General features: G+C 39.7%; 2 protein-coding genes across 2 annotated transcripts in view; both read left to right on the top strand.

The window, feature by feature from the left end:
• The window catches only part of LOC106824475 (serpin B7), a 29,987-nt gene extending 25,942 nt beyond the window's left edge, over window positions 1–4,045 (top strand). Inside the window, exon 8 of the mRNA XM_014830782.3 lies at window positions 7–4,045. Within this exon, the coding sequence (XP_014686268.1) occupies window positions 7–405 (399 nt within the window). The 3' untranslated portion in view covers window positions 406–4,045. The remainder of the gene's footprint in view (window positions 1–6) is intronic.
• A 4,535-nt stretch (window positions 4,046–8,580) lies between these two features.
• Window positions 8,581–25,949, top strand: LOC106824474 (ovalbumin-like). Its single transcript, XM_014830781.3, has 8 exons — window positions 8,581–8,724; window positions 11,830–12,012; window positions 14,753–14,803; window positions 15,806–15,931; window positions 16,624–16,741; window positions 19,868–20,010; window positions 21,777–21,932; window positions 22,801–25,949. The coding sequence occupies exons 2-8, from the start codon at window positions 11,845–11,847 to the stop codon at window positions 23,194–23,196; spliced, it is 1,158 nt and encodes a 385-aa protein (XP_014686267.1). The 5' UTR covers window positions 8,581–8,724; window positions 11,830–11,844; the 3' UTR covers window positions 23,197–25,949.
• Window positions 25,950–26,594: the final 645 nt, after the last annotated feature.

Genomic DNA, 26,594 nt, shown 5'->3' with positions numbered 1-26,594 from the left:
CTGCAGATTGAAAACAAACTGACCTTTCGGAATCTAATGGACTGGACCAATCCGAGAAAAATGAGCTCTCAGTATGTTGAGGTGTTCCTTCCTCAATTCAAGATAGAGAAGAATTATGAAACCAAACACTACTTAAAAGCCCTAGGGCTGAAAGATATCTTTGATGAGTCCAGAGCTGATCTCTCTGGTATCGCTGAAGGGGGTCGTCTGTATATATCAAAACTGATGCACAAGTCGTACATAGAGGTTACCGAGGAGGGCACAGAGGCGACTGCTGCCGCGGGAAACAACATCGTAGAAAAGCGACTCCCCGAGTCTGCAGTGTTCAGAGCCAATCACCCATTCCTATTTGTCATCAGGAAGGGGGACATCATCTTGTTTAGTGGCAAAGTCTCTTGTCCTTGAAAATCCAATTGGTTTCTATTACAATAGCTCCTGCAACATCAAGGAACTACCGCAAGTGAAAAGATTTGAGTTCAATTGGAAGCACATGGTGTTCCCTTTCATTTACTTCCTTCTAACATTGGTCGGCAGATGCTTTTGGTGACTTGACCCTTCTCAGACACCTGCTTGATGATCCTGATCTTGCTTTCAGCATTTCTGCCACCACCTGCCTTGCCTATTTCTAATTTCATTGTCTTTATTCCCACACTCATTTCTACCAGTCTCCCCCATGGCTGTTTGCACGCAGGTCTGGGCATAACATCTGGGAATTGTGGAGCGCTCCACCAGTAATGACAGGGGAGAAGCAGCCATGGGCATCTTTTCAGGTACTCTGTAGTTATCACAGATATTCTAAGAATCTGGGAAGTAAGCCCAGCTGCTAGGAATAAGTGTGAAGAATAACTTTTCCTTGCTGACCTAAGAAGACATTAGAGTGTACTTTAACACATCTGATTTGAAATCAGCATCTAATCTAGATGCTGAAAAACATGGATCAGGATTGGGGGTCAACCAAAATATTTTGTTAATAATTTCAAGTGGATATCTTTTGGCCTTTCCATGATAGAGACTTAACATGTACATAGTTTTTCGAATATTAAATACCCATTAACTGTTGCCAGTTATTTACAGCATATTATTTCAAATGCTGTGTAGTTTACAAGTTTTTTCTGTACTTATCAGAAAAAAGAAATACAGCAAATCTGTACAGTGTAAATCCTCTGACCAGTTGTGGGACTACCAGCACTTTCTTTATTTTCCAAGCCAAGGAAGCAAACAATAAAAAAAAGAATGCTTTTTAAATATAAATCTGATTTGGTTCAATGTTGTCAATTAATTAAACACAAATGTAACTTTTACAGAATCTACACAGGCTGATGAGGTCATTTTAAATACTGTGATTTAAATTAACACAGGGAAATGATTAGCATATATGAATATTTATAACAAGCCATAAGTAATTTAACAAAACAGATTAAAAACAGATTGAGAATCAATAGACCATGCTGAACTTACTTAGGATTTTATAAACAGTAGCTGCCTATTGAATTGTGTTTTCATCGCAAAAGACTTTTACCCGAATAGGGACGAGACAAATCAGGAGTAGCCTACAGCACAGCACTGTGGCACTTGGTCCTACGCCTGGCAGACACTTGATTTTTTAACAAATATTGTGGAATCCATAAATACGGTATGAATGAGTTAATGTGACATGATCTGAAAGGTGTAGAAAAGCTCCTGACAAAAACAATGTGATCACTAAGCTGCCACATTGCAAACAACTATTATGTCTTTCAGAGATTTCATGGGAAGGTATACAGTGGCATGTTTTTTGGGAGAACCTGTTTTTTCTGATTAACCACATTCCCACCTATTGCCATTCGAAAATAACATATCCCCAGACTCTGTCCTTAGGTGATAAAGACACAGGCATGGGATATAAGACAATGCATTCTGCTGGTGCCCGTGCAGTTCAAAGCATGAGAACTCCTCTGTTGAGAGGGTTCCCTGGGCAGCCATGGTGGGACTCAAAGCCACTGAGGTTTGAAGCAAGCATCAGAAAGAGTAAGAGTCAGGTTTGTAAGGAAATAGTACAGGAAAACTAAGACAAGATTGCCCTACAATTTCGGTTGGTTGGTCCTGCCCGTTTGCCCACTTTGTGGTTAAGGGCCTGGCTCGTGCAGAGAAGGGCTACATTGTCTGATCATGATCTAGGCTTACGTTGGTGGAACTTCCACAAGCTTGAAACAGCTTCCGAAACTGCAGCAGTCGTAGCAGTATTGATGTTGTCTTTTGAACGTTGTCCATATACATCAGGTTCAACAATAACAAAAGTACCAGCTGTTCAAATTCTCTCTTGACATTGAGCTTCATCCTTCTTGGGGCAAGATCTATGTCTGATTTGTTTTTGTATCCCCACATCCCCAGAACAATGCTAAACTTATGATAGGCACTCAGAATGTCTTTAGAATGAATATAGTCATTAGTCCCAAGGGTGTGATTAGGGATGGAAATGAGACCTCAAGCACCACTTTAGTGTAAGATCAAGTCATTGATCTTATAACAGATTTCTTTTTACACAAAGATGACTTTTTATCTTTTAGGATTATGTTTCTTCAATCTGCTTATTTAACTATAGGTGTTTCCAAACACCTCCTACTCAAAACTCTCTCTAGGTATGATCCTATCTGATCACACGGCTTTGATAATAGCTGATGACACCATTTATATGTTTGACTTCATCCAAATTCACAACTGCCTTCTGAATAAGTTCACCTGAATGTGCTGGAGTAAAACTAAACATGTCTCAGATGAAACACGTCACCATCCTCTGTGAGTCAGTTACACTTTCTTGGGTGCCCATTTTTCGTTAAGGACAAATATTGTCTAAAACTTCAAGCTCAAAACATCAATTGCATTCTTCTTCTTTCGTATTCTTCTTTTTCACTGTTCACTGGAACTGTTCATTGGTGTTACCACTAAAATATCTCTTGACTATCTCCTTCTTCATCCTTCCCATCGGCACTGCCCTAGTTTAGGTCTTTTACCTCTCTAGATTGCTCTGGTATCTGGTCTGCCTGCCTCTTGAGATTCTTACTGCCCTCTCACTCTTAAGCCCAAACTCATGAAGATATTCTATGTTTTCATCTACAAAAGCCAGTTAACTTCCTAAAACACAGATTGGATCAAGTCACACAGATCCTTATAAAACACTGATGGCTCTTTGGCACTTAAGGACAGAGTCTAAACCCCACCATGGCACCCAAAGCCTTTCACAGTTTTACCCTATTTCCCTTTCCACCTGGTTTTGCCACTCTCTGCCAAGGACTCTAAGCTCCAGCCACCTTGTACTAATGGAAAACCAGATCTACCATTTTCACGTTGTTCATTCCGTCCTCTCTGACTGGCAACCTCTCTCCATCTTTGTTTCACACCCATTTAATTGTTCCAGCACCTGATCACATTCATGTTCTCTGTGAAGACCTCCACACTGTGCATCCTTTTATGAGAGGTGTGCTCAAATTTCTTGCTATGTTCTATTTATGTGTGTGTGCGTGCACATGTGGTGTGTGCATGGCTGGGTAGATTATAAACCCTTTAAGGGTAAGGTATGGAATATGGGGAGTATCCATTCCTCATTTTAAATGAATAAATTCCCTTATGGTCCTAAGAAAGGATCAAAATCAAACAGAGAGTGTAAGTGCAGACAGAAACTGTGGCCAGATAACAGGGGCCCTTGCCTGTACTTGTTCTCACCTCCATCAGCACCTCCTTGAGAACTTTCTGTGTTCTGTTAGTCACATACCAAAGCCTGGATAAAGGCACGATCTCCAGATGGAGGAGGAGCTTTGGTGGATCTTCCTTCTCTGCAGGAGCAGGAAGAAACTTTTTCTCACTCATTTTGCAATGAAGAAGAGGAGCAATATCATCATCTTCACCATCACTTTCTTCATCACCATCACTGCTCTATCATGTACAAAATGTTTTCACAGCCCTCATCTCAATTCTCCTTACAATCCTGTAAGACAGAAATGATTATGATTATTATTGCCATTCTCATTTCATAAGGAAAATAAAGTTCAGAGAGGTTAGGTAATTGTCCAAGATCATGTGTGTTCTTTCCATCACAACTGGCTGCCTTGGACTTCATCATGAATCTCACTTGTGCCTTGGTCATGGCCAGAGTCCTCCCCTCTCATGCTCCAACACCTTACATGGCTCACTCTTTGGCATACCCAGTGACTGACTCCAAGTGTCTCTGATGATCTCAGGCTTTTCTGGAACACTACACCTCTCACAAGTTTGGGAAAATGCATAATTACATGACTACATGTTCTTACATTTGGGTTATTTACACTTTTAGGTGATTTCATCTGGCTAGGTGTTATTTCTCTTAATAATATACTTTCTGAAAGCTTATATAGTCATAATAATAATAATAATAATATAAATACTCTTAATAAGCTCTCCTAAGTACAACTCTCTGAGAGAAGGTATGGCCATCTTTTGCTCCCTTCTAATTTCTCTCCAGCACATTCTATTCTCCTTCACTGATTGACAGATTCTGCCCATCAACAGAGAAAGGCAGTATATATGTCTTTAATTACCCGGACATCCCTTGACATTAATATTTCATTTCTATCCCCATGGACAAATCTGGAATTTGTGAAGACTCATGACTAGAATAGCATTCTAATCCTCCCTGTAGACACCAGCAGCACCTTCAAGAGAAAACCACAATGAGCTTACCTGAAAAAGCAGGTAGCTGGCTGGCTGTCAGAACGTAATTGTGTTCTGAGACTGCCCTTTGATACCTTTCTGTTTCTTGCCCATGGCATTGTGAACCGAAACAAGAACACCATTGGACTTAAACATGAGAAGCTTTGGTGAAACTAAAGCGACTAGTCTTTTATAAACATTGAGTTCTATTATTGGCTTATAATTCAAACAAGCAAAACAATACATATACCTCAATATGCTCAGCGCGTTGGGAGGGAGAGGGGAAGGTGCAGGATGGAAAAGGAATTGTGAAGAGGACAGAAAACGGACAGAAATACTTTCTAGAGGTCTTAAAAGCAACCCATTTTTAAATGTAAAATTTCTTTCCAAGTGTGCCTCTTCAGACAAGACTTGTCAATGCTGCTAAGAGTTTGATTCCTAGGCTGCTAGGAGTTATCACAATTTTCACAAGTCATAGCAGTGTGGTAACTTCTGTGAATGAGGGCAGAGGTGCTATGGAAGTAAGCAGTGGGGGTTTCCAAACTAATCCTAGAAAGATAGGAAGGGTTCCTGGAGGAAGGATGAGTGGGCTAACACCTGGAGGAATGAGTAGAGTAAGGGGAAATGGGATGAGAGGGGAAGAGGGTTCCAATAGAGAGAATAGCCTATTTCAAGGCTCAGAGGAGGTGAGAAACAGTGGGACTGCTCTGAGAGTTACAAGTTTGGCTACAGGAAGTAGAGAGCAAAGGCCGTGAAAGGGGAGGAGCAAGGAGCTGGCTACAATGGCCTTATATACCACAATGAGGAGTTTGCCTTTGTTCTAGCCTTGGCGTAAAGGCATGGAGAGCTCTAAGGAGGGGAGTTACACTTTCAAGTTTGTGTTTTGAAGGATTGTGTTTGCTGATGTGTGGACACTGGGCTAGAGTATTACAAGATTGTTAACAGGAAGAACTGGGCAGTGGTCCAGGTGGGAAGTGATGGTGGCCGGAACCAGCATGCAGGTCTTGGGGACAGACAGAAGTGGAGGAAATTGACACATTTAGGAGGTGGCCTGACTGTTTAGGACTTTGTGATTGAATGAATGTGGGGTGAAAGAGGAGGACTTCTCAAGATTCAGTTTAGCAGTCTTTAAATGACAGTAACATCAGCAACCAGAGCAGAGAGGGTGGACACCAGAGAAGAGAGAAGAGCTGAACTTCAGGACACCCACGTAAGGCCACTGGAAGCCTTTATTGTAATGATCTGTTAATTTTTGAAATAAATGCTCCCCTTGAGAATCAGACTAAAAGTATCGAAATGTGCACATATACAAGAATTCACGTATATATTTTTAAGAAGTTCAAAGATCGCTTGAGTCCTATCCATAGATCCACTAGGTTAAGAATCCTTGCTCTGTATACCTAAATTAGGCCATTCTAGGTGGAAGCTATCCATTGTGGCACGAAGAAAACCAAGTGCAGCACCACGGACCACTAGATGGGTGCAATTTCTATGGAATTAGGGCTCCAAGGTGACCACATGCAATGATCTCTCCCTTTAAGCATCTAGGACAATAGGCAGGGAGACACACCCTCACTCCTAGCTATTAATCAGAGTCTTTATAGACAAGAGAATTTATAGGCAGGAGAAACCAGCAAATGTTCTTTTGTTAACAGAGTATTTTCAGGTAATAATAGCACAGAAGTCATTGAACACGCCCAGCCACCTTTGCAAATAACCCCCTGGTTCTGTGAATAGTCATCTAGTGAATTACGTTTTAAGTATGTGTTCTTTGGGTGTCTGGGGGAACAGCATCCATACATGAATCAGTCTGTGAAGTTGGTAGAATTCTCTTTTCATCGTGAACCCCTCCTTTTCCCTCTTCCTCCTTGAATTCAAATCCTCCTCAGGACGTTATGAGAGAACTGAAGTTCTCTCAATTGGTGGACAATCTGATGCAAGTTTGTTTCTCTGAGAATCTAGAGAAGATTTTGAGTCATTTAAAAGTTCATTTTTCTCCAGGCATGAAAAATACTGCCCCCTCTCCTTTGCTCAAGCCCTTGCATGAGTCCTCCACTCCTCAACGAGCAGTGCTGTGTCTCTGCAGCCCTTCTCGTGGTTCTGGACTCAGAGGGTGGACTGCTGCTGGCTGTGCTTCAGGGAGGCGAGTCAGCTCTCTGAACACACAAGGTTTTCTTGAGAATATAGTCTGTACGTCCAGGCGGCCTCTCGCTAACATTACAAGTAATTAGGTACTTCCTTTCTTCCCTTGCCCTTCTGAGAATCTGAGGAGCAAGCACTATCATGGGGACTTTTTCTACTGGCTAGTGGGCCATTTCCTTTCACATTCAGCATAAAGCCAAACACTGCCTAATTGTCAGAGAGGGTGGGAATTTGCCAATTCTGTTTTGGGAAGACCGTAATCCAAGTATTTATTCATGTGGGTCCAATAATTTTATAAAATTCACTAGAAAATTTAATAAGGGAAACTATTGAACTGATTTTCTGTTGTAACTATATTTGGTGTCTGTTTTTATGTTACCTACACAAATCAGGGGTCATTTAATGGAAAAACAAAATATCTAAATCCTGCTTTTTCTTCTTTTCCTTTTCGTTCCATTCAATCTTTTTCTTCCATTAATTAGGCTCTTCTTCCTCTGGATATGTTTGTAGTTTGGATACTGTTTTTAAAAGTAGAAGCTTTCTCTCTATGTATGTATATGTGTGTGTAATTTGATAAAAAGAGCAAGTTTGGGTGCCTGGATTTGACTTTAATTACACCCAATTCGTCTTAGCTAATACTTTGTTGGGGGGGATTCTTTATAAAAAAAGCAAAAATAGATGTCTTCATTTTTATAGAAAAATATTTTTAAGGTATAGTAGTTTAATCTGTATGGGTAAAATCAAAGCCACAAATTGTTAGAGAATTCAGATTAAGTGAATTAACTCAACCAGGATACCTAATAGCAATATACAAATAAAATCTTCTGTGCTTGGACACAAAGACCCAGCATTATCCTTTATATAAGTTATTTCTGTGTACTACGCAATTTGAGAACACAAATCCTTTCTAGTCTGTGCACTGTGTTAAATGCATGCTCAGTTATAGGAAACTTACCTAGGGCTTAGTTTCCTCCTCTACAAAATGAGGCAATTGGGCTGGATCGGTATTTTCCAACTGCAGGGTGGGACTGATTAATGGGTTGTACAAATGATTTAGTAAATTGCCACTAGAGTTTAAAACATGAAAAAGGAGAGAATAGAAAAGGAAATATTCAAATGCATCATTAGTAGAGGGGGAAGTATTTTTGTGAAACTCACGTTTCAGTTTTGAATATATATTCTGGATCACAACATAAAAACTATTTCTTACATGGAGTTGCGAATCTCTGAAGAGATGCTTTCTAAGACCCCTTCATCTCTAACATATCCGAGACCCCACATTTGTCTCTGTCTGAGTTGGAGCTACAGCTGATCTGTAACTAGCTTCGTCTGGGAATCCTGCCTACATTTGCCATGAGGGATGTTTGAAATCCCTACTCAAAAGGGTTACCCATCCCCAGATGCGTCTATGCAAGAAAGAAGAGCATTTCGTTCATCATGTCTCATCTTAGGAGTCAGGGAAAGAAGCCTGTTAGCACTTCCCAAGACAAAATGCCTCCTCTCTGGCTTTTAAACACCAATAATTTGTTGTCATAGCCAGAGGGTATGTGTAATATATTCATATACATTACACTTAATTTTTAAGCATCTAATATATTTTGTTATTATAAAATAATCCTCAACTTATTACATAAAATCCACGGCATTAAATGTTTCATTATTTTTTTTTTTCTAAATCTCTTGGGTCATGTTGACCCAGGGAAGCAGTGCACTTTACAATGCATACGTCAGCTGGCTCCCTTTCTACTCCTTTGTATAAATGCTTTAAATCACTTCACTATGCAAAGAAAAATGACTTGTGCAACCAAATTCTGGGAAGACAGGAGGAGCAAGCTGTGGTGCTGAGCGCTGCTTGTGTCTGTGTGTCGCAGACACGGCTCTCAGCTCACCAAGCAGAACTTTGACCGACTTGAAGACAAGGTAAAAGTGCAAACACTACATTTACCTTCTGTGACATGATTTTTGGAATTGGTGATGACTTTTCTCAGAAAGTGTAGGGGAAAATATTTAGTTGTAATTGAAGGAAAAGGACAGTGAGAGGTGCTATAGTTTGGGGGACGGTGGTGGGGAGGCACAAATTGAAAACAAGGCAGTGTGGTTCTCTTTTCAGCTATTCGTACTCACTGATTGAGCTTTGTGACATCACGGTTTCCAGTGTTGCAGAGAGCCATTCCTATCACCAATCATTATTCCTAGGTTAAGCTGGGGACTTGAATGATGACTGAACTGAGGCCGCGTGAGAAATTTGGTTTTTTAATGTGTATGTATCCCTAAGAGGAAATTGTGGTGTGTGGTAACAAAATTTAGATTCTCTTTTTTCTTGGTTATGTCTCTGTCTGGTAAATTAGAGGGAAAGATGCTGGACAGTGAGTTAGGAAACTTGAGTGTTCATTCTGAAATTGATGCTTTCTAGCTATGTGGACTTGAGTAAGTTAGGTAAGCTACCAGGCTCACATCAGCTTCCCCATTTGTAGAATTAATTTGGGGACCTGGCATTTTCCTTCTCAAAGTCACGACTTTTCTTTGACATTATTGAATAATTGTTCTGCTTAGAGGCTTTATATTCATTGTAACATTGAACACTCACAACAACTTTGTCAGGTATCTGCTATTATCCTTATTTTATAAATAGGTTCAGAGAAGTCAAATAAGTTACTCAGACGTATAGCAAAAGGCGAAGTTCATGTTAGAGCTCAAGTTTGTCTGATTTAAAAGCTCTCTATTATAAAGGCCCATGATCAGCCATTTTAACTAATTGTCCCTTCACAGCACAAACATGTTTCTTGAATTCTGTGGATCCAACCAGAACTATCTGGAATAGCCAGAGGATGGTTTTTTGATTACAGGGTGGCCATGAGTTACCAGGGAGCAGGTTTCCCAAACAGTTGAATGAGGGTAATAAAACAATGGGTCAATTATCTGACAAACTTTGAGAATAGGTCCTGGTCTAGACATCTATATTTATTTTCCTGGGAACTTGAACCCCATCTGACCCCCATTTTTCTCCCTCCTCCTATTCTATTCCCAGTTATATGACAAGGAGGCAACTGAAATATACTGGTCTCTTAGACAATTTTACTTCTGTGTTGATATAAAGAGAGTGGCAGCTTTTCAAGCAAGTGGTAACATTTCTGATCACTATGAAGTGTCAACCAGTTAGCCAGCTAAGTTATTTAAACTTGCTCTTCTCTGTGTAAGAATTCTTAAGGCTGTTTTTTTGGAACCACGCCCCTAGGCTGGGGAAAGTTGCTGCGAGGTGCCAAGATATTGGCAAGACATTATATAAGATAAATCCTTCAGAAAAAAGAATTATGACTTTTCTATTTACATTTCTACTCAAACTCAGCAACTACAAGCTTTCCTTTTCAGGTGCTCTTTTAGGAAATTTACCATATTGAGTCTCTTCTCTTTTTAAAACATGCAGGATCAACAGGGCATTTTCCTAAGACTTTTGCACTTTCCTAAGACTATTACACTCCATTTGCATCAACAACAGACAAGGGGAGAATTTCACTCCAGTTCCAATATCTTAATGGAAGCCCCTTATAGTATCTGTAGCACAATAGAAGTAACAGTATTGCCATGAAAAATACAGACTTGCAGCCTCCTGTTTCCAAAACCCAGGTATCCCAAGCAGGGCCAGGAATAGGATGAGGCAAACAAGGCTCTTAAGGGAGCAAAGTTTAAGGAGGCACTTATTCATAGGTGCTGGCCCTGTGCTTATACAACTCTGAGCACAAGTATCTCCTTAAATTCTGCAGTGGGTGGCTCATTCTTAAGGAGAGGCTCATTCCCATGGTCAGGATCACACAAGAATGGGTTGTCGTGTTAAAGTGAGTGCTTCCTTATATTTTGCACCCTAGGATCTTCCCTCATCCTAGTCCCAGTACTAATCCCAAGAGGCAACAGACTCCATGGAGAGTCTTCAAGACAGCCCCCTAAAGAGAAGAGGGATGCAGAACACGGTTCTACAGTACATGGGGTCCCATTGCCTGATTCCCCCAAGCACTGGGTAGAAGGAGAAATGCTGAGGTTCCCCATTATCCTCTAACCTCACTCCTCTAGACAGTGCCCAGGGCAAGGGAGGGTTTAGTGACTGAAGGAAGGAAGGCAGGAATGAAACACTGTCCTTCTTCCTGGAACGCCCTTCTTAAGTGACTTTAGGCTAGCTCCTTTGGAGAGGCTGAGATGTCCTAAACCCTGGTGTGTTTGTGAGCAGCCACGTGAAGGCACCACCCCAAGGTGAGCTCTGCTGGCCCCACAGACCCTAGAACAGGAGCTCTGTCTTTCTCAAAAAATGTTTGAGGACAGTTTCATAGAAGAAAGTGGCATAATAATTCTGTAGGACTCTAACATGCTTAGTTATATTTCTTCCTCTCTTAAAAATATATATGAACTAATACTCTCCATTACATATGTTGATGGCACTGCCAACCCACTGTCGGGGATGTGTACTTTGAAATATTTTCCAGTGGTGGACATGGGCTTTGGCCGGTGTGTCCTTACTCTCTCGCTCAGTGAGTCCCTTTTGTGTGGCACTTTTGAAAGCCTCATAGAGGCCATGTGTCTATTGGGATCAAAACTATAGCCTTGTCCTCTTTGTCATTACCCTAACCAAGTGAACTAACCTAAGCTAACAATAATGACAACAATACTGACAATAGTCACTGACGTATTTGACCACTTAACGATGTGCAAGCACAGTCTTGGGCACTTTACAAATATTACATAATTTAATCCTTATACTAATCCTGTAAGGAAGCTGTCATTTAGCCACTTTTTCAGAAGAGAAAAATAGAGACAAAGAAAACTTAAGTAACAGGCCTTGGGTCATAAAGCTAGAATGTGGCAGAGTTGGACATGCATTTGATTCCAAAATCTGTGTTCTTTCTGCTTCCACAAAGCCCCTCTTTAAACATTTAGGATTCACAAAATAGGAGTAATTCTTGCCCTAATTTGAAATAAGCTGAAGTAGTGGTGTTCCGACTTACATCTTTGTCATTGTTGTTTGCCTTTGTATTCCAGACCCCAGGCAAAGCAATGGGCTCACTCAGTGCAGCAAATGCACAGTTCTGCTTTGATGTCTTTAAAGAGATGAGCTATGACCACACAGCTGAGAACCTCTTCTTTTCTCCCCTGAGTCTCCTGTCTGCCCTGGCTGTGGTGCTCTTTGGGGCCAGAGGTGACAGTGCATCTCAGATGGAACAGGTATGTCACAAACACACTTTCAGCCATGTCTAGAAAACAATCGAGTCACAATTTCCAACACTGTCTTGTTATGGAGATTTCATAGATGCCCAACTCTGTAAAACAAGAGAATGTCCTCCTTCTCTTAATGTTGTTACCTATAAAACTGGCTCTTTCAAAAAGGGTGCAGAAGGTCAGATTTTCCATAGCTCTGTTCTGAGGGGCAGAGGATGAGTGGGCACAGCAGAAGCCAGGATAGGGAGAGGCATTCAGTGAGATCAACCTGGCCCAGGCCAAACTGAGAGTCCCTACCTCTATTCCCACCCATGCATCCTTAGCTTTCCAGGGCCTTCCTGCTGTGGGTCCACATCCCAATGTCCTCTCCAAATTCAGGACCTTTGAACATACTCCCAGATGAGACCCACTCTTTAAGAGTTTTGTTTTCTCAAAATACAACCCTTTGCTAGGTGAACTGAAAGTGATCTGTTTTAAGATACAGATGGATAACGCAAGGCAGATAATAAGAAAAAATGAAGTAGTCAGGATTATGCTAGATTGTGTCCAGCATATAGCAAATGCCCAGGGCTGCCAGCACCCAGCACTTAGGAAGCTTTCAAAAACTATTTTTGGCTGTTGACTCAATAATTGCTGCTTGAATAAATTAACAATTACAGATCACATAAAGAATATTTTGCAAGGCTTTACAATCTGTACAATTACCTTTCCAAAGAGATCACCAGCATTTTAACTCAACCAATAATTTTGGCTGACTGGAAAAAGTATTTCTTCGTAGGCATCTTTCAACATGCTTTAATCATCTCTCTGTTTACGATAGAGGGAATGGTTTAACCAGTGGAACAAAGTTGCTCCCCAGCCAAGATTTAAACTGGAAATGAATAGGAAAAGCAGGAGTCAAGCTCTGAATTTAATAATATATTTAAACTCAAGAAAAATTAAATGTAAGAACTCTCGTGTTCAATTTTATTCCACTCCCATGCATTGGGAGAATAGGTCCCAAGTGTTTAACCCATAGTAGATACTCAATAAATACTTGCTTGTGGAAAGGGAGAAAGAGATGAGAAGGAGAAAGCCATGGGAATCTTTACAAGTTGTCTTGGGTGAGTGTGGAGAGAGTCACTCCTCCCTCTATCCCTTCCTTCAAAACGAGAGACAGCCTGATGGCTGGAGCTCCATCCACACTTCTGCATGCTTCAGGTTTTGCAACCAGAGAGGTAGCATGGCTCCCTGTGCTGAGGGCATAAGTCAGGCAGAGAGAGTCTGGCGTGGAAATAATTCTTTGTCTCTTCTGACAGCCAAGCAGCCTGAATCAGAAGAGAACTAAAAAATTCAAATTCTTTCCTTGACGCTTCCCATACACAATGGAGAAAAATCCTCATATTTTCATCTTCTTAATGATTTTCTCTTACAACATCCAAAGACTGAGCCAAATAGTCAGAATTCCAGGTTCAACAACTGTGCTTTCTTTTGAGGGTGATGATGATGACCACTGAAGCAACACCAGGGGGCGCCATTCATGCAGAGTCCCTGGATTGTGGAACAATATGTCCTGTGATCCAGGAGACAAACAGGCAATCTCAGAGCTGAGAGAATTCATAAAATTCCCACTCTCTACTCTGTGCTTTAATCTCCGCTGGAACCCAGCAGGCAAGAGGTTGTTCAGTTTGTTCGAAGTCCTCTGAAAAGGTAGAATTTAATAGTATGAAGTAGCTTTTTAACAAACATTCAGACAGCTCTAACTTTTAGCAAGTTCTTCCTAGCCTTGAGCTAAAGTGGACCTCTCGATAACCATTTCTCCTTTATCATTTTCCTATTCTCAAAAGATACATACACAAACATTACGCCCTCTTCCACGTATATTCTAAGAAGTTATAATATCTGCCCTGTGTCTACTGCTTTTTCATCCCATTTCTACTCTAGGAAGTCACACAAAACATGTCAAATGTACTCACCCTATATATATTTGAAAAGAGTTGCAATATTTTATTTCAGCCCTTCTCTGACGCAGGCCTTAGGAAACTGTGGTCAGACCTCAGGTAAGTCAATAGGACTATGGGAAACATATTAACTCTTAGCTGAGAAAATGATACACGCTACTGGAATCTCCAGTGGATACTGTGAGCATCAAATCAGGGAACATTTGTGAAAATAACTTTAAAATAATTATTTATTATTTGAATTCAATCATTATCTTTGTATGCTCAGTGAGTAACCAATGATATTAACCACCTGCAAATGATAGTAACACTCATTCAGTTATGCACACAGTCATTCATTCTTCATTCAACAAATATTTATGAGGTTCCTATTATGTTTCAAAACTGGAAATGTAGCAATGAACAAAATTAAGCGACAATACACATGAGCAAGACTGAATTGATTTTAAAACCTTAGGATTTTTTTAAACCTTCAGCTTGTATTCTACCACAAAGATTATAAAGGTAAACATGCATATACACAAGTAGGTGCCTACCGCTCATCCCTCACACTCTGATACTCACACTGCTGCCTAAAAGCACATGAAATGTTTCAGTTCTCAAACTCACCTTTCCTCTTTGAAACAATAAACTGTTTTTATAAGGAACGAAACTAAGAAACAGGTAAGAGAAAGGTGAAGGGAACAACAGAAAGTTCATAAAAATGTAAGCATCTAGCATTTATAGCGAGAGAATGATTTGCTATGTCACTGTCTGGAGTAGCGTTGGCATCGTCTCTGAATATAGTTCTTGATTTCCCATTGTAGGTGCTTCACTTGAAGGAACTAACAAGAGCTGCAAATGCTTCAAACACAAAGGTAGGTACAGTTTCCGCTTTCCTTTTGCTTCTCCTGTGGCAGCCCATCTTTAGGCCATGAGGACTAAAGGTTTAAGGCAATAAAACAGAGTATTTATTCCAGATGGCCCTTGAGTCTAGTACATAGATAGAGTCAAACTCCTGCAGATGCTGTTTTAAGATAATCGATCATGTTGAGATTTGGAAACAAGAGGTGACAAAATGGACACTGTCAAAAAGTTGAGGTAGAGACAATTAGTCTCTGAGAAGAAAGGCTATCCCTTCCTTAGAGCAATAAGTGCAGAAGGGAGGCTATTCTCAAAGAGATTTCACAAAGGAACCCCAAAAGCTACCCAGATAGTAGGAGATTGCTTCAAACAGTCCTGGAGCACAGTGAGTGCTCAAAAATATAAATATATCATTTTTTGAAAATATAACCAAAGATGGCTATCTTGATAAGTTTTATTGTTGAATGCTCTTCTATATTGCTAATATCTAGAAAAAATATTCAATGTATACTTTCACTCGTCTAAGGTGGTCTGTAGCTTTCTAGGTGTGACCTTCCCCCTATTATCTGTGGAGGGGCTACTAAGACCAACTTTTATTGCCCGGAATTCTTATTTGTCACAAAATATAACAAACACATTTTTTCTTGATGCCAACTGGACTACAAGTGATATGCCAGTGCTGATTGTGTACTCTGGGCCATCTGGCGGAGGAGGCAGGACGGACTCTGGGCAGGCCAGGAAACATGCCATGTCACCCCTCACGCCTGTGAGGTGACTGAGATACGTTGCTATGCTGCCTGCTACCCACGTATGATCAGCTTGTCGGGTGACACAGTTTGGTGAAAGGCAAAAATTTCAATATGTCCAAATGATGGAATGAGAACTCTTTCATTCTATTTGTTTTCTGAAATAGCGTGTCCTAATGCAAACCCAGAGCCTTTGGTCTAACCTTAGTTGATACTTAAGTGTGTGACACCAAGGCCCCCTATTTCAAGTATGTTCTGACTTCATCTTAGTGTGAACAAGATACAGGGATCCATTCACATATTCAAGCACTCCTCTCTGAAATCAGCCTGTCTAGCCACGGTCAAGTCCACATGGCAAGTGGAATATTTGCAGAAGCAGCCCATCCATTCCTCCCGGTGAGTTAAAATAAAACTTCTCTCTTCTCTAAGTCAGGTAGAAGTCTTTCCTCTTTCTGTTTATTTAATCTATTCTGGCATTGTTTGTGCTATCAAAACTACAGAAAAATAGAAAAGATATTACATATGTATTTACTTAGATAGATATTACTACATGTAGAATATACAATATATTTTACTATTGCATTTTGTTTCATATAGAAAAATATAGGTTTATGACTTTAACTTTCAAATGCTAATTTGTAACACGTTCAATTATGTTTCAGACCAGCCCAGTTGAAGCATAAAAAGCCTAAATTTTACATAGTTTATGATTAAAAACAACAACACTGACTTAATTTTGATATTGATAATAAAAGAGGAACTGATATCTTGGAACCCCAGGCTAAGGATGCTAACTATTCTAAGATTGATTATTCTAACTATGCGGTTATGGGTGAAGTACAACCTCAGAGGCTGAAAATGTCCTTGGCATTGAAATAACATCCTGTAGCAATTTGTTCATTTTGCTCAACTATTGACCTCAAACTTGACAAAGATATTTATTTTTATTAATTGGGCCTAGTCCTGGATAATGGCGTTTTATGTGTTCCTGCCTCTATTTTCATATAATTCCTACCATATATGACCTAAATGTATTAAAATCATAATTTATTTGCTATGTCTCTTCTTTTTCTATCCTTACCTTACAGAAATATTTAGACTGTATTGAACAATTACATAAACTGAAACCTGAAAATTTGGATTTCAAAAATAATTTAGAAGGAGCCAGAATGCAGATTAACTCATGGATTGAACAAGAGACAAAAGGTAAAAGGTTTCTTCTTTTTCTCCATCTTCTTCTTCTTTTAGGGATAATTTACATTCAGTGAGATGCTCAGATCTTCAAAATTACGCTCAGACAGTTTTGACAAAAGCACGTGGAGACACAGAACATTACTATCACACTGAAAATTTCCTCCAGGTCTGTTCCCCAGCAACCGCCTCTCTGATTCTCCCATCAGAGCTTGGTTTTGCCTGTTCTGAAGTTCAAAGTCAATGGAATAATACACAGTTTGGTGAAAGGCAAAAATTTCAATATGCCCAAATGATGGAATGAGAAGTCTTTGATTCTATTTGTTTTCTGAAATAGCGTGTTTTTTGTGCCCTGCTTTTCTCACTCGGCATATTATTTTTGAGATCCACTCATGTTTTTGGATATCTCCGTGGTTCCTGCCTTTTCATTCTTGAGTAGTCTTCCACTCAACAATAAAAATGTTGTGACTCTACCACAGTTCATCCGTTCTTCTCTTGATGGACACCTATGTTGATTCTAGTTTTGGGCCATTATGAATAACATTACTATAAACTTTCTTGTAAAAGGGTTTTGTGTACATATTTTTTAATTTCTCTTTGATAAATGCTTAAGAGAATTGCTAGGTTTTAAGCTAGGTGGAGGTTTACCTTTTTAAAGAGCTGCCAAATAATTTTCCAAAGTGGTTGAACCATTTCACATTCTCACCATCACTATGAAAATTCCACTTACCGAAAATCCTCTCCAATTTTTGGTGTTATAAATATTTTTCATTTAATTGTTTTAGTAGGTGTATAGTAGTACATTATTGTGGTCTTAACTCGCATTTTTCTTATGACTAATGACATTGAGCATCTTTTTTTGTATGTCTATTGGCTCAATATATTTTTATTTATGAAGTGTCTGTTCAAGTTATTTGCCCATATTTTAATAGGGTTGTTTTCTTTTTGTTATTGCATTGCAAGAATTCTTTGCATACTCTGGATATAAATATTTTGTCAGATACATATATTACTAATATTTTGTCCTAGTCTGTGTCTTGTGTATTTATTTTGTTAACTATAGTTTCGGTGAGCAGAAGTTTCTAATTTTAATGAAGTCCAATTTATCAATATTTTCATTTTGTGGTTTCTGCTTTCTGTGTACTCTCTAAGAAAGTTTTGCTGATGAGAAGGTCACTAAGATATTCTCTTCTGTTTTCTTTTAGTAGGTTTATTGTTTTAGGGTTTAGATTTAGCTTTATAATCTATCTCAACTTGACTTTTATGTGGGATGTGAAATAGGGCTGAAGGTTCTGTCTTTTCTTCATATGGATAATCAATTGTTCTAGTACCAGGTGTTGAAGATAGAAAGACTTTTTTCATTTTATGAAATGAAAACTCATGACATCTTCTTGTCAGTTTTACTTTTGAGAAGTGAGGAGGCATAAAATGCAGAAAATCTTTCTTCTGCAATGTTCCCAGTTACCTCTCTTGCTTGATTTTAGTAGAAAATCATTGCCTGATAACAGTGGTGAGGTGCAAAACCACCGAGTCAGATGTTCATTGTTTTCAACATAAGGTGGTGCCAGGAGAAATGTCATAGGAAAGTCAAACCTTAATGGTTAGTGTGCTGGTATCTACAAACTCTCTCTTAACCAGGTAACTTAATTGTTATATAATTTAATCAGGCTTTTTAACTTTTAAGAGTCTTTTCTTTATCTATTAAATAGTGGTAATAGTAAATACTTACATGATACTTAATCTATATCACACACTATTCGAGTATTTTTTAAATTTTGTGCGAGGAAGATTGACCCTGAGCTAAAATGCATTGCCAATCTTCCTCTTTTTGTTTGAGGAAGATTGTTGCTGAGCTAACATCTGTGCCAATCTTCCTCTGTTATGTGGGATGCCACTACAGTGTGTCTTGACGAGCAGTGCTAGGTCTATGCCTGGAATCCAAACCTTCGAACACCAGGCCACTGAAGTAGAACGCATGAACTTAACCACTACACCACCGGGCTGCCCCCTGTTCTGAGTATTTTACATCTATTAACTCATTTAATCCCCCCAAAAGATTATGAGTTAGGTACAACTGCTATCCTCATTTTACAGATAAAGTGACTGAGGCCTAGAAAGTTTAAATAACCCAATCAAAGTCACACACTAGTAAGTGGTAGATCCTGAACTCGAGCTCCAGGGTCCATACTCTCAATAGTAGGTGATCCTGCCTCATGTGGAAGATGCGGATGAAATCAGGTAACTTCTCACTCATGGAGATTTCATCATATCAACTGGCAGAGAGCTAGTTCATTCTTTTAAAATGGCTGCATAAAAATTTATGGTTTAGATGGGTCATAATTTATTAAAATGTTTTTGGCAGTATTAATAACACTGAAATAAACATATTTATAGAAGTATAGATTTTTAATCAACATCCTTATAGATAATTTGTACAACTGTTATAAATACTTTGTTAGTCTTCTGTGCACTGCCTATTCATTAATTCTCTTCTTGTTAGTTTGTCAGAGCTCAGTGCATATTATAGATATTAACATTTGTCCTATGTCTAGCAAGTATGTTTACAAGTCTGTTATTTTTAGATTAATTTTAAGTTCTTTTCTGCCACGTATATTTAAAATTTTCAGAGTCATATCTGATTATTTTTTTCTTTGATAGCTTCTAGGGTCCAGAATTGTTGAAGAAAGCCCCTCCCCACTCAAAGATTGTAGACGTAAATATACATGGGAGAAAACGTGATATTTTCTCAGAAGATTTTCGTTGTCTTTTCATCTACATTTTTGCTCCCTCTGGAATCCAAATTATTATTAGTGCAAGAATTTTACCAAAGGTAGAGAAACAAAGACATAATAGAGTAAGGGAAGTAAAGTCCATCAACAATTTTGTATGTAGCCGTAAAGTAGGCAGACATAGGCTACACACTCACATTGTTTTCTTTTCCATCTTACATGCTTCATTTATTAAAGAATTATGAATGCTTTACGTATTTACTCAAACATCTTTTTGGCTCATCTGAAGATATTGAGTGGTAATTAGTCATGCCAGGTCAAAGATGCGTTAAAAACAAAAGCAAGACCAGTGAAAACCATTCCCGTTCCATGGCTGATCCAGTGTGATCTGACGATGTTTCTCTTCCGAAAGGTGAGATCAAGGGCCTCTTGTCACCCCACAGCCTCACCTCCTCTGACCAGTTGGTGCTGGTTAATGCCATCTCCTTCAGAGGGACCTGGAAGTATGCATTTCAAAAAGACCAAACCACAGCAATGGCTTTCAAATTGGATGAGGTAGTTTCATGACTTAATTTGTTTTCCTCTTAAAGGTAATCCTCCAAAGTTTGCCTTAAAGTGTGTTAAATTATTTCTGTCCTTAAGTAGGTAAATTAAGTTCCAAGTGACTATCCTAACTACGTACTCCACAAAGTGCAGATTTAGATTCATGAGACAGTTTTTTGTTATTGAACTTTTCTCTTAAATTCTCCATAGCACTTTTACCTTATATTGAAATTAGAAATGCTATGTTGTAAAATTAAAAACCAGTCTGAAATATAGACCTTGAAAAGGTTTAAAGTGGCTTTGGGATTTGGGCTAAGTTTAAACCATTTTTAGATAATTCACTTCCTGCAAACCGGACATGAAGCCAAGTGATGAACTGACAGGCAGGTCATTTGTAAAATGGGTGTGATCTTGAGAAGTAAAGCAAAACTGGTGGACGAGATCCACTTTCCAAAGAAAAGCTTCCAGGTATGCTGTCCTACCCCCACCCTCAGTCTTCCCAACTTCTTTTCTTAGTGACCCAAAAGTGTGCTACACATCAGGCTGCAACCAAAATAAGATATGTTATTCAATAAAGAAGAATGGATCTGTATATTATAACTAAGTCCCTAAGCTCTCAAATGTATTTACTCTATCAAATGCATCTACCAAGAAATGCTGGACATTACTGATCAATTTAAAATCTGTCACAGTCAACTACAAAAATAAAGAGGGTTTATACTTTTGAATAAATATTTTCCATGTAAAAGAAATAGTGAGTGACTTTAAGGAAAAAAAAAATCGTTTAGCCAAACACATTAGTCACATCTGGAATAACTTTCCAAAGAATTTTGCCATCAGATATTGAGGTCATAAAGCAAATAATGGAATTACATATTTTTTTTACAGTTGTGTTTTTGAAAACGGAGATTCCAGGGCCACATTTGCGAACATTCTGATTTGCAAGAAGTGCCTGAATATATGTATTTTTAAACAGCCCCTGTAGGTCCTTCCAAGGATCAGCCCAGATAGGGGATCACAGTGTAAGGAAAATGGAGCGAAGATTTTAGCAGAATTCATAGAAAGATACTTAAAGGGGTAAACATACCCACAAATAAGCAGATATGTGAGAAGACACAGTTAATAAAACAGAATCTTTAATTCCACAGTAAAATCTGGTCAGTTGGTCTACATACACAGTGCAGGTATCTTTAACCTGTTAACTAGCAATTCAAAGAGAAAAACATAATATGTGGTTATGGTCACAACTAAATTTCCTTCAAGTGACCTGATTATGTGGAACCCAGCATTTTGTTACATTCTTAGCTAATTTGTAACAGTTGTAATCTGCAACTCAATGCTGCAGATTCTTCCAGATTGGTCAGACTTTACTTGAGGTGGAGAGATTTCTAAATTATGGTCTTGAAAGGACCTATTTGACTTTTAAAAGTGGTTATCCTGATAAGATCTTATGCTCTATATTTCTTAGCACTTTGAAGTGAATTAACTGCTTCTGGGCATCAAAACATACAGTTGAATAAAAATAATACATTGAGAGACTTAAGCCCTTTGTAGTTCAGTAGCTACTTTGTTTAGGCTACTCCCTCTCTTTAAATCATCATCACAACAATTGTCAGTCGTAGATATTTCTGTAGAAAGATGGATGGAAGTTTTTGGGGTTTTTTTTTTGTCATTCAATGTGGGCAAATTTGGAGGATGAATATAAACATAATTTCACGCCTTACATGGAAACATAAAAAGGGACTGACTTTGCTGTTTCTCTGTTTTTACTTTTACAGTCCCAGAGCAAACCTGTCCAGATGATGCGGCTGCAAGGGCACTTTAAACTGGGCTCCATAAAGGAGCCTCGGGTTCAGGTCCTTGAAATGCCAGACGCCGAGGATCATCTGAGTATGGTCATCGTCCTACCCAGCGAAGACGTCGGCCTGGGGCAGGTAAACCTCCGAGCCTGGGCAGCCACAGCCATGAGAAAAGGCTCTGTGCTTGAGGATCACCCATGCAGAAAGCCGGAGGATTTAAAATAACCCCTTACACTGCTCTTTAAAGCAGTGTTACCTCCACTTAAAAAAATAAGTAGGGCCAACCCCCAAATAAAGTAAACTCCATGCACTAGCAGGTGTTCTTGCGCTTGTAAGAGTTTTGGGCTTTCAAAGCACGTCATGCATTTCCTCTTTCACTCTTCACAGTGCGTTGTTGTAGTTGTACATGTATTTTTCATATATTATACATTGACACCGCATTTGGACCTGCCACCAACCGACGAAATCTATTTCCACCAACACCCAAGGCCAAAACATTGCAAACTCAATGTGCAGGCTTCTCCCTTTGCTTCTTTCTCTGGTCCTTTCCTCTGAGCCCCATGAGGACGCTCCTGTTCCACATTGTGGTTCTGTGTTCTGCTCTCAGCATCGGTGTGGACCTATCCTCAGGGCTTTCTTTGAATCCCTGTCTCTCCTCCTTTTCTTCTGCTTGTTCTGCTTCTCTCAAGTTCTGCGTTGCTCCCATCTATTTCTTTCTGGCTACAGACTTCTCACCCTCCCCTTCACCCTTTTTTCCAAATAACTCTTGAATTGTGTGCCAAGTTGTAGATTCCAGTGTTAGATATGTTTCCAGTGCAATTCTTACATGTGGCTGCATTTTTCCCACTTACTCTGATAGAATCTGCTTTCCAAAATCACAGTAAGAAGTTGCCTTACCTATTCATAACCTCACATCTGGTCCTTAGGATGTTTCACATTTTGCTATATTTTAATTTTCTAAATAAAGATTTTCATATTTTGCTTCCTGCTTTGTTTCCCATAGGTTACCAAGGGAATCACTTATGAGAAACTAAAAAGCTGGATAGGCTCGGCCAACATGAAGGACACAGCTGTGGTTCTGCGCCTGCCCCAGCTCAGACTTGATGAGTGTCATGAAGATCTGACTTTCATATTGGAGGCTTTGGGAATGACTGATGTCTTGGACCACTCAAGGGCTAACCTGTCTGGCGTAACTGCAGGAGGCGGGCTTGTGGTCTCCAAGATAATCCATAAGGCCATGCTAGAGGTTACAGAGGGTGGCCCAGAGTCCACACTTACCAACCAAACAGGAGAGGTGGAAAATCCTGAAACCTTCAAGGTGGATCATCCTTTCCTCTTCTTTATCCTACACAAAGAGACTAAGACGATTCTTTTCTATGGTAGGGTCTGCATCCCTTAAGGACTGGCATGAATTTGTACTCAAACAACTTTCTGATTCTTCAAAGTAGCCAGATTTTATGCGCTAGTAGAATTCATTCAGTTTAGGTGCAACTGAAAGAGATAAACCATGCTTCTTAGCAATGTTTTTTTTCCAACTATCTCATGTAGAATATCCGTCAATCCCTTCTTGCTTCAGTTTACGCTGGTTAAACAAGTTACAGCATGCCATTAACTGTACTTACTAAAAAATTGTGATCAGCACCATTTTTTTCTTAGGTAGATTTCAACTTGCTCAGAACCTCATTTATAGCTAAAACTCAGAATGTCTTTTTCCAAACAAACAACATTATTCAGTATGATTAGCTTACCAAGTTAGTTCTTAAACACTTAATTACCTCACTTGCAACTGAACTAATGATGTTAATAAGAGGAGCTAACCTTCATTGGGCATGTGGCATGTGCCGGGCACTCACCGGATGACCTGCTTCAATTCTCACCAAAACCCTGAGAGGCAGGAATGCTTGTTTTCTCCATTTTAAAGATGGGAAACTGAGACAGGTTTAATAACTGAACACACAAGTGGCAAGTAACAGACTGGATTTCCAAACCCAGAAGGTTTGATACAAGACCCCTACTTTTGACCATGATCAACCCTGTCCTCGTCATAAGTCTGCATCCTGAGACTCAGAGCCAGGGCCGCCACGGTAGAAAAGGAAGCAGAAAGAAAAAGAAGGGAGTTGCTTTCCTCCTATGGGAATGGGCTCAGTTTAGAAGTAACATTTATAGAACATTTTCAAGTTTTCAAAGAAGTTCCATACTTGAAATTATTTAATAGGCAAATGTGTTTTATTTTATGCTTATTCTTTTTTCCGTGTCCCTCTCCACTTCTTCTTTTTTTTCTTTTTTGGTGAGGAAGATTGGCCCTGAGCTAACTGTGCCCATCTTCCTCTATTTTGTATGTGGGATGCTGCCACAGCATCACTTGATGAGCAGTAAGTAGGTCCATGCCCAGGATCCCACCCCGCCAACTCCAGGCCGCTGAAGCAGAACACAGGAACTTAACCACTATGCCACATGCTGGCCCCTCTCTCTACTTCTTAAATTCCAACTTTCTCATCAGCAAGTCCTTCTTTCTGCTGGCCTCCAGGTGCTCATTGTCTCAAGTTGCTCTCCAGGGGATTCCACTGAGAACAGAAGGGGAAGAGCCCTGGATTTGGTGTCAGATCTAAGTTGGAATCTTGACTGTGCACTTACTAACTGACAAACTTGAGGGAGGCATTCACCTCTGAGAGTTCAGTCTCCTCCTCTGCAAAATGGACATGTCAATCCTGCCTCCTGCTCAAGGCTGCTGGGAGATTCAAAGGTTAACAAAAAGGAAAATGCGGGGCTGCCCAGTGACGTGGAGGTTAAGTGCGCACGTTCCACTTAGGCGGCCTGCGGTTCGCCGGTTCGGATCCCGGGTGAGGACATGGCATGGCTTGCCAAAAGCCAGGCTGTGGTAGGCATCCTGCATATAAAGCAGAGGAAGATGGGCATGGATGTTAGCTCAGGGCCAGTCTTCCTCAGCAAAAAGAGGAGGATTGGCAGTAGTTAGCTCAGGGCTAATCTTCCTCGGAAACAAAAAAAAAAGAAAATGCTTGATCAGTTAGCTTTCTGATTACATGCTGCCGAGATGTGCAGCTGTCTAGGGGCCCTGCACAAGGGGCCCCAGGAATCCCCTTCGGGTCACCCCTTCTTTTGTGGTGTCTCTTTTTTCTTCTCTGCTTTCTACGTGTCTTTATAAGAAGCGTTTTACTCCTTTATGTTGTCTGCAGGCCTGATTATCTAATACCAATTACTTACTTACCCTTGAGGTTTAATTTTACAGTCATTCTGGATTTCTAGTTTTATCTGGTGGGAATTATTCATAGAAATAGTTTTGAGTATTTTTCCCAGATGTTTAAAATTTGAGTTATATCTCTACTTTTAAGTGAGTTGAGGGCACATTCCAGCTGACAACTAGTTCAATCCCTTCACTCATGTCAAAAATTTGTCTTAATTTTTACCAATCAACTTTAAGTTTACTGATATAATGCCTAATACGGATCTCTTCCCTTAACTCACTTGATTCATAACTTTTAGCAGGTGAGTAAGTCCACTGATGCTTGTTCATTGTAATGAGATTCTTTCTCAATCTCCACTACCTCACAATTTAGATTTTAATAGCTTTAGGTTGGATAGAGCAAGTATATTTTGACTGAACTGAACAAAAATTCTGTAATGTATAACTACTGAGGGAATACTGGTAATATTATACTATTAAACATTTGCTAGTTGCCTAAAGTATTTTGCATTGAGTAATTTTGCACGCCCTATATTCTACAAAGGACTTGGTACACCCTAATAACACCTTTCCAGAATTTGTTGTAAACACCTTCCATTGTCTAAGCAGACACCTGAGTCACCATAGTTTCCAAATGAAGTACAGCCAGAAGCAGCCAAAGAGGTACAAGAAGACAATTAATGCTGGTGAAGCCACGAAAGTAAGAAAAAGGTGGAAGGCAAGGACAAAGTATACAATATGTTGAAACATTTCAGCTTTTGGTTTTTTTCATTTTAGTGCTGGAGGTTTTTCTTCTTTTTAAACTTTTACATTCATGTCCCTGGTCAGTTATACAGGAGAAAAAAGAAAGAAAAGAGAAATGCAATTGGGGGAAGTTGGACTTACATGGTTTTGTGAACTATTTTCTCTCAAAATAAAATTCTGAGAGTCTAATCGTTAGTTAAACAGAACGCACAGAGGTGGAGTACTAAATCTTCTTGTCTCTGATGTAAACAAAACAAGCAAGTACCCCTTCCTAAGGTTTGTCATTGCCAGGAACATGTTTCTGGAGGGTGTGGCACCAGCTCTGCTGAAGAGAGCCCTGTTGGTCTTGGAATGCCAGCCCCGCTCTTCCCAACAAGTAGAATCATGAAGCCGAATTGGCCATCATTTTTCACGTGGTGCCTGTGGTTCCACTCATGAAAAAAATGTTGCTGTTAAAAAGAAGAATTAAATGACTTAAATGCATGGATTTGTCCCTGAACGAACCCATTGATTATACTTTCTGAATTCTACTTTGGGTTATGTCATCAGTTACTTGATCAGGGGCCCTGTTCCATTAATATTATTTTCTTTTTTTTTTTTTAATCTTTTTTTTTCTTCCTGCTTTATCTCTCCAACCTGCCCCCCTCCCCCCGCCCCCCGGACACAGTTGTATATCTTAGTTGCATGTCCTTCCAATTGTGGGATGTGGGACGCCGCCTCAACGTGGCCTGATACGCGGTGCCATGTCCGCACCCAGGATCCAAACCCTGGGGCCACCACAGTGGAGTGCGCGAACTTAAACACTGAGCCATGGAGCCGGCCCCTATTTTTTTCTTTTCTAAAACTCAAAC

Source organism: Equus asinus, chromosome 7, assembly GCF_041296235.1.
Source record: "Equus asinus isolate D_3611 breed Donkey chromosome 7, EquAss-T2T_v2, whole genome shotgun sequence".
Lineage (NCBI taxonomy): Eukaryota > Metazoa > Chordata > Mammalia > Perissodactyla > Equidae > Equus > Equus asinus.
This window is presented reverse-complemented; position numbering and strand designations above follow the sequence as displayed.